Consider the following 13,218-nt stretch of genomic DNA (forward strand, 5'->3'; position numbering starts at 1 on the left):
AAATCCGGCCACGCAACGAGAATGCATTGTAGAAATTCAGTTGATGATAAAACACACAGCAGTCGTAAGCTTGCAGCGGCAAAGCAAAGACACTGACTTCCGTTCTTCCGCTGACGTCATATCCGATTCGGTCGCTGGGGCGCGCCAATGGCTAGATTTTGCGCGGGTAATTTGAAAATAAGGAAATACTATTTTAATATGTTTTGACTCGACGAGCCGCTCATTTTGTCGTGTATATTATATCGTTCCTAACAACATATTAAAAAATGTCCTGAGCTGTCCCATACACTTTAAGTGATTAATGGTGATTAATCAAGATTCTAAGAAAATTGTAAAATGTTATCGTTTGACAGCTCTAAAATAAATGTTAACTGTGAAAGAAAAACAAGCACACACTTCATTTGAAAAATATAAAACTTTAATAAAGGCTACATCTCTCAATAATTACAATAATTATAGGTCCATGTAAATCTTTAAATGAAACGCTTTATATATAATGTATAATTTACAGTTTTGATAGAATGAAAAAAAGGCTGTGGTGTAAAAAAACAAAACATGATTACATGATATCATTAAAAGCATAAAAATATCTTTTCAACATAAAAACCCTTCTGAAAACCAAGGGATATATATTAAAACCCTGAAACAGGGTAGCACATGGTATGGCATCCATTTAGGCACAGGCGCTGTACTCCTAAAACACCAGCAATAGTGTGTTCTAATAAGTGTTGTTTTTGAGCGTATACTCCTGATGTGCAACACGTGTGTCAGTATCCATACTTTGCAATGCATAATTACAATGTATACAGGAGTTGTGTTAAATACAAAATCACTACAGCAACATTCAAAGGATATCAGAGCCATTGTTCTTCATAGTTCACGCCCACCCCTCAAACTTGTTCTTGTTCGCTCAAATCATTTTGGTGTGTGAGCTGTAAACACGCACGGCCATTATTAGATGGTACAACTTGTGTTCCGGGTCTGGATCCCCCTGCGCAAAGCCCGGTTTATAAACAAAGGCACAACACAAAAATTGAGCTCTGTTGCCAGCCTAAGGACACAAAAAAAAGGGAGCTCTGGCAAAAGGGGGCGGGAACACCAGAGTGACCCCAGGAGCATTTCAAACTTGCAGCAGCATATAAGACTGGGATTGACCATTAAAAGCCTTGAGCAAGATCACAGAAGGATGCCAGTTTGGATCAGAGGGAGTAACAAGGCGAGGGGACGTGTTCGGCTAGTTTCACATCCTTTGTGTGTAGTAAAATCAAACAAAACAAAATTCCAAACAATTTCACCACAGTATCCACTCCCAACATTCAAAGCAGCTTGCCTTTTGGCTGGAAATCGGGAGAGGGCAGGAAAACAAGGTTGGAAGGGGTAAGGAGTTGTTGTTTTTTTCTTCTCAATAAATATTCAATAAAAACCTTCAACTTGTGACAAAACGTATCTAAATACATGTATGTATACATATATGCACATATGTATATTCACATGTATGAACACTAACTACGTAATAAGCTGAAGCATAGGCTGGCTGGCGTGCTGCGTCTCCAGTCCACTTGCTAGTCCGTTGCACTTGACCCGCGTCAATGTAAACGTACAACAGTCTCTCAATACGCATCACAACAGTGGTTATATATTCAAGAAGTGGTCAGGGGTCCGCCCCCCTTTCAATTGGTCTTTTAAAGTTTCTCGTATTGTTCCCTTGTGTTTCTAAGGCTGGTTGGTTGAGAAAGTCAGGGAGGGACAGCGCCTCCTCTGGATTAGGCATACTTCATTGGCTCATCTTCCTTCAATCACTCCTTGTGCTGGATATATTAACTTTCTGTTTTTCTTCTTTTTTTTTTTTTTTTTTTTTTTTTTAAGCTTAATATGAATCGTTTGTAGAAATAAAGTCCATTGCAGACTCTCTTCCTCAAGTTTCCGGGACTTCAGCTTTTGGCGTAAAGGATGCTGCTTGTGTTTTTAGTCCATCCTCTCCACCTTGCCCAGGACCTTGCCGTCATACATGGGCAAGACCGTGGAATCCTCCCACACTTCCTCGAATACGGCACCACACTCAAACTCGTCGCTGGCCTTCTTGAAGTAGTACCTGTGGGGACAAAAAGAAAGCATGACAAAATGCACTGTGCGTTAATACCTGACATGATATGACGACGCAACTACATCCATTTAAACCAGGGGTGTCAAACATATGGCCCGCGGGCCGGATCAGGCCCGCGAGATGATTTTGTAAAGTAAAAAATAATTTGTAATGTCGGACCAATTAATCAGCTGGCCACAATCAAACATATAAATTTATAATTTCACAAGCAGAAGAGCAATGCAGCTTGTACGGGGAATCGTCCTGGATTCATTATTTTACGGTTTGTTTATTTATTTAGACTTAGATTTGACTTTATTGATCCCTTTGGGATGGCTCCCTCTGGGAAAATGACATGTCCAGCAGCAATAAGAACAGATAATAAAATAATAAATAATTCAATAAATGAATAAATAATGTTATTACACCAAAGATTGAATTAATAATAATAATAATAATAATAATAATATAAAAATTCAATCAATCAATAAATAAGGTTATTACACCAGAGGTTGAATTAATAATAATAATAATAATAATAATAATAATAATAATAATAAATAAACATTCAATCAATCAATAAATAAGGTTATTACACCAGACATTAAATTATTAATAATAATAATAATAAATAAAAATTCAATCAATAAATAAATAAGGTTACTATTATTATTATTGATTTTTAAATCATAGACCGACATAAAAATGTTAAATATGACACACATTAATTACTGGTAACACAATAGATAAGACAAGCATTAACATCCTTATAACATCAATAACTCATTTGCTCCCAAAAACATATAAATATGATCTATTTTAAATATTAACAGTGTTCCAAAGACGTATCATACTTTTTTTCTTTTTCTTTTTTTTATGATAGAGCAGATGCAGATGCAGCCTCTGAACTTAAGAGAACTGTTGAAAAAAAAACAACTGTTGAAGCAATGGTAGCTATTACAAAAACGGCCAGCAGGTGGCAGCAGAGTATAAGAGATCAACCAGGGCCCTGTTGCAACAACCTGTTTCCCCCGCAGTTTAAAAGAGATTTGTGAATCATGATAAAACTTAGCTATATTCTAATGCTAATTGCTGAAAAACGGAAACAGACAGCCTATCCCCTGAAATGTCCTTTAATGTGTTAATATTATATAGGCCACCAAATGCGAAGGAAGTATTTTTTGACATGTTAAAGGATGTTCTTAAAGATTGCAGCAATAAGGAAACTATTATTATGGGTGACTTCAACCTAAATTGGCTAGATAATACACGCTCCTGCAAAATGAGGCTTCTTGCTAAACAGTTTAATCTAACTCAGCTGATTAAGAATCCAACTCGAATAACCAGCTCAACAAAAACATTACTAGACTTAATATTTACTAATAAACCAGATCGTGTTAATAAAACTTATAATCTAATAACAGGGTTATCAGACCATAACCTAACGTTAGTCTCAAGGAAACTCTCGAAGACCCGTTATAGAAATCAAAATAGAGGAAAAACTTTTACATCATTTATCCCAAAGCGTGACAGGGAGCTTTTGGATATTGAAATAAAAACAACTATTCGAAACAACTTAGTTAGTGGCCAAGACACCGAGCAGGCCTGTGGTGTACTAAAGAATGCAATAACTAAAATCCTTTCTAAATTTACTGTAATACAACAGCGAAAATTTAAAAGCAAGAGAACCTTACCATGGCTTAGCGAGAGGTTATGGCTTCTAATGAAAAATAGAGATGCAGCTCTTAAAAAGTTCCTTAAGTCAAGGTTGGGGACTGACCGGCTGATCTACAAAAGCCTCAGAAATAAAGTAATAGGCCAGCTCAGGAGAGCCAAAGCTGACTTCTTTCTTGAAATAATAAAACAAGCCAAAGGGAATAGTAAAATGATATGGAAATGTATTGACAATTTATCTGGGAGAGAACGGAAGACTGAACCTGGACCCATAGAACTTCATCTTAATTCTTGCAATGATGCGCTTACATCTACAATGCAAACTACTACAAAGGACAGTCTAACGGTTGCAAATATGTTTAATGACTACTTTCTGTCTTCGATCCTCAAGCTGAGCAAACCTTCAAATACAGAGCCACACTTAACATCAACCGCAGTGTCTGTTGGGACTACAGTATGTGGTTCAGGAGGACTTCAGCCAACTCTAACAGGCGCACTGGACTTGGAATGTGTTGATGAAGATAAGGTTATTAAAACTATCTCATCTCTTCCAAATTCAAAAGCCAAAGACTCGTGGGGACTTGACCTGCTTCTATTAAAGAACTATAAAGATGTCTTTTTAGGCCCAATAACACATGTAATCAATCAATCATTTCGAGAAAATGTGTTTCCTTCCTCCCTCAAATCTGCAATCGTAACTCCTATTTTTAAATCAGGAAATAAAAAGGATATTAAGAATTATAGACCTATTAGTATACTCCCGATAGTTTCTAAAGTAATTGAAAAGATTGTTGCTGAACAGCTAATTAAGCACCTTGATAATGGAAATATGTTGCATCCTATGTAATTTGGCTTTCGACCCAAACATTCGACTGAAACAGCTTGTTGTTACCTTCTTGAGGTAATTAAACTCAGCCTGGATAAGGGAGGGGTGGTAGGTGCCATTTTTTTGGACTTACGAAAGGCATTTGATACTGTTAATCACTCAGTGTTTCTGGAAACACCATTAGCTGGTTTAAATCATATCTTGTAGACCGATCTCAGTGTGTTAAAATTAATGATAAAATCTCACAGTCTAGACCATGCACTACAGGGGTAATCCATGTATTGGGGCCACTGCTCTTTAGCTTGTATATTAATGATCTTCCCTCTGTCTGTGATGACGTAAATGTCCTGATGTACGCGGATGATACTGTTTTTTTCACTCACGGTCCTAATGCAAGCTCAGTTGCTGCTAAGTTATCCTGCGTAATGACTAAAGCAACTGAGTGGCTGAACAAGTCCCACCTCACACTGAACACAGAGAAGACTATTGCTATGTACTTCTCTAACAGAACAATCCCAAACGCTCCCCCAAATATATTTGCTGATAATTTTATGATCCAAAATGTCGAAGAGGTTAAATATCTAGGTGTGTCCTTAGATCCTACACTTAAATTTAATAATCATGTTAAAGCAGTATGCCGTAAATTAAAATTTAATATTTCAAACTTTAAACATATTAGGGATGCTTTATCCTTGGAAGCAGCAAAATCATACTTCAATGCAATGATTATTTCACAAATTTTGTATTGCCTGTCATCATGGTCTCAGGCTAAACAAACTGTTTTAAAACCTCTCAGAACATTATATAATCAAGCTCTAAAAATATTTGATAAAAAGCCAATGAGACACCACCATTGTAATATACTTGTAAAACATAATATGTTAAGCTTCGATAACCTTATCAGGTATTCTAATATCTGTTTGGTGCATAAAATTCTTAATGACGCAGCCCCACCCCCATTAAAAACATTTGTAAATCTGCGATCACAATCAACAAACAGGGTGTCAAGGTCTGCAGTGAGGGGTGATTGCAACATCCCAATAAGAAAGTCTGTTTTTTCTCAATCAGTCTTTTCTTATAAAGCTATTAAAGAGTGGAACGGGCTCCCCGACCACATGAAAAATAACATCAATTTTAATAACTTTTCACGCGCAGTCAAAGGCTGGCTCCTTGAATATCAGTCCTGTCCACATTTTTAGTACTTGGGTACATGTCCATCAGACGATACCCTAGTGGGTACCGTCTGATGGACACAGCCACAACTATAACTGTTGCTGCTTCAATAGCAAACATAACTACTACCTCTACGATTTATGTATTTTACGCGTGTTATAGATTTGTAAATTGATGTTGTGTATAATTCTGCCTCTTTTATCTTATAGGATATGTAATTTAACAATGCTGTATTGTGTATCTGACACTTCATATGTTAGTTGAATGTAATTTTGGTGCTCCGTATGTTGTATGTATGTAGTTTTTAACTGTTATGTAATTTTATTTTATGAGGACTACAGATGGAAATTAGCATATTGCTAAATCTGGTGCAGCCATCTTTTTAATGTTACTGTACACTGTCCTTTTAATAAACCAAACTCAAACTCAAACTCAAACAGAAATATACTTTTATTTTCCCTGATGAAAGAAGAGACACTAATCTTTCTTTTGGTAAGTTCCATGTTTTTATAACAATAGAACACAATATTCTGTGGGCCTTGCAAAAATCAGTCAAAATCCAGGAAAACAGCCGGGAGCGAAGGGGCTCGCTTCAGTGAATGCATTAACTGCGCCACACAATGCATTCTGGGAACAATATATATGCAAACAGGTAGATTTAACACGTCCAGAACACATACAGCCAAAGTGTTTCTGCGTTACATTTGCATTCATGTTATGTTTTGGAACAGTATGATTACAGTTGAGCTCCGTAATTTAGGGCTTGCCCACAAATAGCGAAAATCAGCGTATAATTGACGGCGAAAGTTATATACCATTATTTTAACGATCCGGCCCACTTGGTAATATATTTTCCTCCATCCGGCCCCTGAGCTAATATGAGTTTGACACCCCTGATTTAAACACTGGCCCTAAATTCTCTTTCGTCCAAATCAAACACGAACAGACACACAAGAGAGCCAGAAACGGCTCGTGCTCAAAGCAACTTAGTCATCGCTTTCATGGCATACTGCACACTTCAAAGGCAGAGACTCCACCTCACACCGCTGCACAAACACGGCTCAACCCCCCCCAATTTAAACACAATCCAAGCTGTGTGTGCGCGCGCACGTGGCTCTGTTCGTCCACTTGTTCGTCAGGACTGCTGGCCATTCAACAGATGCCTATCTTCTTGCAACCTCTTATTAAAGATGAAGGGTTAATTAGAAGCTATCTTAAGTTGCCCCTGCCCCCAAACTCTTCGCCTTCTAATTGGACTTGGCGTCAAATGTAGGCCTTTTCTGTCACATAGATTGACATTTCAGGTGCCTCAGAGTCTGCATAAGCGCACTCCGAGCACATATGGTTATGTTTTTCACTTATGTGCACGAACAGGCACTCAGGTACTGAAGCGTGGAACTGCCAATGTGGAGTCAATATTTTTGATAGGCAAATATGTTTGAATGTATTCGCAGTATGTTCAAATGTACTGGTTGTGCTAAATGCTACATTTATTTTTTTTAGCATTTTCCCCCATAATGCCACGGTGTATTGACTTATACGCACAGGTCTACATTATACGTTATACATTATACATATACATTATACGTATATGTTTATAAATTGAGTCAACATTTATTTACAATTTTTATGATTTATTTTTATGTCTGCAGTGCATAATTTCCGTTCTCCATTTTCCCCACAATGCCACGGGGTTGGGGAGGGACAAAATTCTTAGCATTTACCCTACAAATACGTTTGAACGTACTTACATCCAGGTTTAAACATATTTTCAAGTATGTTTGAATGTATTTACAAATACGGTTGAACATACTTAGAAATGCGTTTAAACTCTTTAACGCCACTATTTTTTTTTAACACACGATTAATGACTGCCCCTTACTTGGAAAGTCTGTACTGGCGGAACTCAGCAGACACGTCCACGTCAAAATTTAGCAGCAATAAATTTAATATAATGCATATATTTGTGGAGACTGGGGTCAAGCTGTATTTTGCAATTCTAAAAATGTGCAGAATTTCACAATGTATTTTATGTTAAAATTTAGATAGCTCTTAACATAAGAAGAAGAAAAAAAATCACTGAGCTGTCACATCTTTCAAATGCACTTATGCCATCTAGTGGCAGAGAAGTGACCTCAACACAAATCAATATCCCTTGTTTTTTACAGTACGGTACATCTTTTAATGTTAACGTAATTTTAAGAATTATTAAGAAATTACTGTATAAATGACTAAAAGATGCATATTTCTATTAGCTTAACTTTTTTTTCAGTTTTATGTTAACATTATGAAAACGTAAGAAAAAAAACATTTTATTGTACATTTCATTGAACATTTAGAACATATCAAATTTGTGATTAATTGTGATTATGCGATTAATTTCGATTAAAAATTGCAATCGCGTGACACCCCTAGTTTAAACATAATTTTCCAGTCCAAAATATGTATTCCACATTGGCAGTTCCATGCTTCCATACTCGGGAGTGTACCAATCACCAGCAAGAAGTGAGTAGAAAGGGCGGGGAGTAAAAATGCTGAAAAGGACGGTGAAGTGGATTGGATGGAGGCTGTCCTGACTCAGTGAGTGAGCGCACCATATTGGATTTGGGCAGAGCCCGAGGGGGCTTTACCCGGGAGGTCATGGGTCACCTCGCTATCCCACTCTTCTTCTCTCAAGCTGAGAAAACTCCCAGGGTTAGTTTGCTCCCAGTGATTGTGAAGCCAAAGCTCCTAATGATTTCTCTTTTCTACTTTCAAGCCAGACTCAGATCAGCAGGAGGGGATTTAATGATAAGCTTTGTAATGGAAAAAAAAATTACTCATTTCTACTCTATTTTACATGTACCATTACTGACACTTATTAGCCAATTTTCACACTTGCAATACAAAGATGTCAAGTGAAGACATTTTATTAAATTTTCCCATGTACGTGGGTGAGCACAAAAAAGTAAAGGTGCTTCGAGCGTGAAAGTTGTGATGATTTCGTCCATTTTTTTTTTTTTTTAAGACTTCGCCGACACTCTTCATTAGTAAAATGTAAGGCCTGTCTAAGATGGCTGGATTCAGCTTAAAGCTACATCCTCACAAATGCCTCAAAGTCATCACTTTGTTTCAGTGCTCAAGAGAGAGACGGAGCCTTTTCCATTGGAACATGTTTTATGTGGTAGATTTATTTATTTTTTTCTGTCTTTGCAACATCTGGCACCAATATTGTCTGGCAGGGCTGCAGCATACTGTTCTCTGCTGTACCATTGCCATGTCCAAATTAACCAACTCCACACATTCTGCTGCCATTGAAGCCAAACTTTTCATGTCCGCCTCCCTCTTATTTGCTCTTGCTAAAGAGTTTCGGGTTAGCAGGGTGCACGGACTCGTTTCGCTCCTAACAAACAGATGTGTCTGCAAACTCATGCACACGGCGCAGAAAGCAGTACAGCTCCTCATGTATGTGCTCAGAAATCTTCACTTTTTTTTTCATTGGTTGGCCACTACATTTCATTAAATGCACGGTTCTTTTAAGAATTTCTTCATCTATCATTAGCGGGAGCCACAGAAGAAGGTGCTTGCAACATTTGATTTTAATGCCTGATGCAAGAATGGGGAAGAGGAATTTGAAGGCCTCTCAAGTCTTTGTGCACAAAATAAAATGGATCAGGCTTCAAAGCCATTTTATTAAGGCTGCCTTACCATGGAAATCAGTACCAGATGTGCAAACAAAATTGCTGAAGAACCCCCACCCCCTTCAGCGGATCAGCCCAGTCTTTTCAATTTAAAAAGCTCCAGTACTTCACACTGCATTCTTACCTTATAAGCATATGACCAATCATATCAGTGAGAAAGACACTGCATGGTTTGAGTGACAAATCTACATTTTTGCTCCAAGTGGAAAAATAGAAAAGTGCCGATCAGGCCTCTGACACAAAAATCTGAAAAATATTGACTCTCACTTGTGTTCAGTATGTGCAGTGTGAACATGATTGGTGTATTTACCGGTAGTTGCCTTTCTTGCTAAGCTGTTCTTTAAAGTGTCCCAATGTGAGACAGTGGGTCTTCATCACACTCCGGTAAGGTATCTCCTCGCCGCAGAAGAAGTAGGTGACCATTAGTTCATTGGACCTGGGTAGAAAAGTGAGACATGATTTAACTATCTGTACATTTGGTAAGATTTATTTTGAGTAGAAAATGGCAACCGATGGATGACATACCAAAGTTCTATAAATACAACTGGCAATTTAACAAGTATCTTTGTTCATTTCCAGTGATGAATGTGAGATGGATGAGTTTGGTGGTTGTATGTGGAATCTTAAGACCAGTCAGTACTGACTGTGCACTATTCATGGTGTCTAATCAGCATCTTGACATGGCACACCTGTGAGGTGGGATGGATTATCTCGCAAAGGAGAAGTGCTCACTATCACAGATTTAGAAGTTTTAGATCTTTGAGTTAATCTCATAAAAAAATGGGAGCAAAAAGAGTAGTGTTATGTTTATATATTTGTTGAGTATATATGTAGGTCTTCCTTTAAAATAATCTGTTAACTCTTTTTTTTGTGTGTGGAAATTTCATGTATCAAAAGTACTAGTGGTATTGGTTCTTGGTATCAGTATCAGTGACTACTCAAGAGTTGTGTACTTGTACTGGTCTTAAATAAAGTGGTATTGAAGATCCCTAGTCTTTATTAAAAGCAGTCTCTTGGAAATGGCCCTCGAGAGGATAATAATAAAGACTCTTAGAAAGTAGTATGCTTGGAAAAAAATGGAAATGAGGAGTAAAAATATGGAAATAAGGAGTCTAGTCTTTAAGTCTTTAAACAAGTGTGAAACAAACCAAGTTAAGACAATAGAATTGAACAAGATTGAAATCCTTACTCGACCGTTTGGAGTCCAGAACTGGCTGAGGGTGGATGGCTCTGGTCTCTGAGGCTGACAGCAGTTACTGGATGCCTTTTCAAGAGAAAAATGATCATGAGCACTCACACTGGTTTGATGAGAAATGGCTCCCATGTCATATCTGAGTCTTGCCGTCTTCCTACCTCGGTTTTGGTGGTTTGGAGACCTCCTCCAGTCTACGACAGGCCTCTTCAAGCTGTACTAGGGTGTTGGGTGGGGGCAGCGGTGGCATGGCTGGGTCCTGGATAAACGGATGGCCAGGGTGGTGCCCACGAAGGTTAGTCCCAGAACCAATGCCACCCCCACCCCATAAGGAGTGAGTTCGAGCAGGCAGGGTCTTGAAGTCGATGGGGTTGGGCTTCTTAAAGCCGGGGTAGCTATTTAAAAATTTAAATTAAAAAAAAAGTCCCACGTGAGTATGAACTCAAGATATTACTGTTCTGTAGATGCCATTGTGGTTTGACAGACATCTACCTGTGAGGCTTGTGTTTGCCCTGTCTCTCACTCTCCAGAATCCACTGCCAAACATTCTGAGATCGGTCAGTGGTATCCAGAGGAAGGCGTGGTGGCGACAAACCCTCGTTGGAGGATCTGACTTGCCGTCTTGACAAAGTGCTGCAGCGACTAATGGAAGAGAGAGGCGGGTCAAGAAAGAGCTTATTCAAAAAAAAACATTCTTCAAGGGGAGGTCAACCTTAAACATTTCTTGACAATAATATATTATATGTGACCTCACTAGTCTAAACATGACATTCTGATTAATATTACATTTGTGGAAAATGAATTATGAAGCAAAATCCAGCCCTTTTTATTCATCTTTGGGCGGCCATTTTGCCACTTGCTGTCGACTGAAAATGACATCACAGTTGCTCAGAGCTCAGGCAACGACCAATCACAGCTCACCTGTTTTCTGAAGATGAGCTGTGATTGGCTGTTATCCGATCAACTGTGATGTCATTTCCACTTGACAGCAAGTGGCAAAATGGCCGCCTTCTGTTATTAATTAAAACCTGCTGAATTTTGCTTCCACTAACGTAATATTAACTCTTTGACCGCCAAAAATGTTTAATAACGATCAGTAAAATTACAACGTATGCCACCATAAACGTTAAATGACGTCAACTAAGTTTTTTTATTTTATTTATTTTTCTCAGTGCAACATCTATGTGCAGCACTGCCTGGTCAATGGGTTGTGGAATCAAAAACACTCTAACTATGGCCAGCAGATGGAAGCATTGTATCTCTTTTTGTGAACGATCAAAGCCTATCAAGCATAGATTATCAAAGTTTTTTTTATTTTTTTATTTTTTTATTTTTTATTTTTGATAACGTCTCACAGTAAAAGAGTTAACCAATATACCATATTTAGACTAGTGGGGGCTGCATAGAACATATTATTGTCAAGACTTTTTTGGAAGGTGTTGACTTGTCCTCAAGATAGTGAGAAGCATTTATTTTGGTGAAATACAATGCAGACAGCAACTGACGACATGTTCGTGTCGATACTCACAGGGGGGTAAAGTCGGAGTAATTGGCGCTTCCTGGAGGGCAGAGGCACTGAACATGCTGAGCTGCCTCACCCTCAATCTGCTCTTTAGTCTTTGGCCCAGCATGATGATGGTGGATATAGTGGTGATGGGTGTGTTTTGCGGACTGCCGGCCTGACATCAGAGCTTTGGCAGAGCCAGGATAAGCACCAAAGATGGACCCGTGGCTTGAAGATAGCAAGGCACCTGTCCGTTCTGGGGATCGGGAGCGCGGCGAGTGCCGCGCCAAGCCGGGTGACTGGCAGCCAGGCGTCTTCAGGACCCGTGAGAGATGATCATCGAGGATAGCTTGGGGGTCCTCCTCGCATTGGCTACCAGATGGAAGTAGAGGGTGATGGAGGGATGTGTTGCTGGTGAGATCTGTGTTTTCCTCTTTTTCCTCCTCCTGGGCAGACAGGAAAATAAAAACAATCAAGGATTTCAAGAGACATATAAAGTCGCACATGGAAAGGCAGCAAGCTGAGGAATTTATGTTTCAACTTACATCAACTTATATCTGTCGTCCTCAGAAGTCAGAGAGAGTAAAAAGCCTGCGTAACATGATTTGAATTTCCTTTTTGCCACACTGTTATCATCGCTAACAGGCTTTGGGTGTGCTTCATCTATAATACAGTGTGCCTATGCATAACAAAGAGACTGGCACTACACATATTCAGCGAACATGCCACTAGAGAGTAGCTAAGTGCTAACTATTTGAAGAAACTTCAAGAGTATCTAGAAACATAACTTTTTTAAAGTTCCACTGGATGAAATACTGGAGGACAGAGTGGGAAAGAGAAGTAGGCAAACTTGTAAATCTCTTGACTTCATCCCTGTTCTTCAACACACCAAATCTGGCCTAACGCCTCGTCTGTTAAGCACTACTGTCGTACTGTCGACTCACTAGTAAGAATGTAACGGTTTAACAGTTTAAGACATGTAGTATTACTGTTTCAAATTGTAATCATTACGCCTATATTTAGCATCTTGTCTGTATCTCTTTCCTGCGTCACAACAGCAAAAAAACAAACAATAACCGTACAACA

General features: G+C 38.6%; 1 protein-coding gene across 9 annotated transcripts in view; it reads right to left on the reverse strand.

Moving 5' to 3' along the window:
• Window positions 1–471: 471 nt before the first annotated feature.
• The window catches only part of LOC144020088 (axin-2-like), a 371,050-nt gene continuing 358,303 nt past the window's right edge, over window positions 472–13,218 (reverse strand). For all 9 annotated transcript variants that reach the window (XM_077523139.1, XM_077523136.1, XM_077523137.1 and 6 more), the window contains 6 exons: window positions 12,157–12,578; window positions 11,121–11,270; window positions 10,790–11,023; window positions 10,626–10,700; window positions 9,747–9,872; window positions 472–2,092 (listed from right to left, as the gene is read on the reverse strand). In XM_077523139.1, the coding sequence (XP_077379265.1) occupies window positions 1,966–2,092; window positions 9,747–9,872; window positions 10,626–10,700; window positions 10,790–11,023; window positions 11,121–11,270; window positions 12,157–12,578 (1,134 nt within the window). In that variant the 3' untranslated portion in view covers window positions 472–1,965. The remainder of the gene's footprint in view (window positions 2,093–9,746; window positions 9,873–10,625; window positions 10,701–10,789; window positions 11,024–11,120; window positions 11,271–12,156; window positions 12,579–13,218) is intronic.

The sequence above is a fragment of the Festucalex cinctus genome, chromosome 6 (assembly GCF_051991245.1).
Source record: "Festucalex cinctus isolate MCC-2025b chromosome 6, RoL_Fcin_1.0, whole genome shotgun sequence".
NCBI classification, from domain to species: domain Eukaryota; kingdom Metazoa; phylum Chordata; class Actinopteri; order Syngnathiformes; family Syngnathidae; genus Festucalex; species Festucalex cinctus.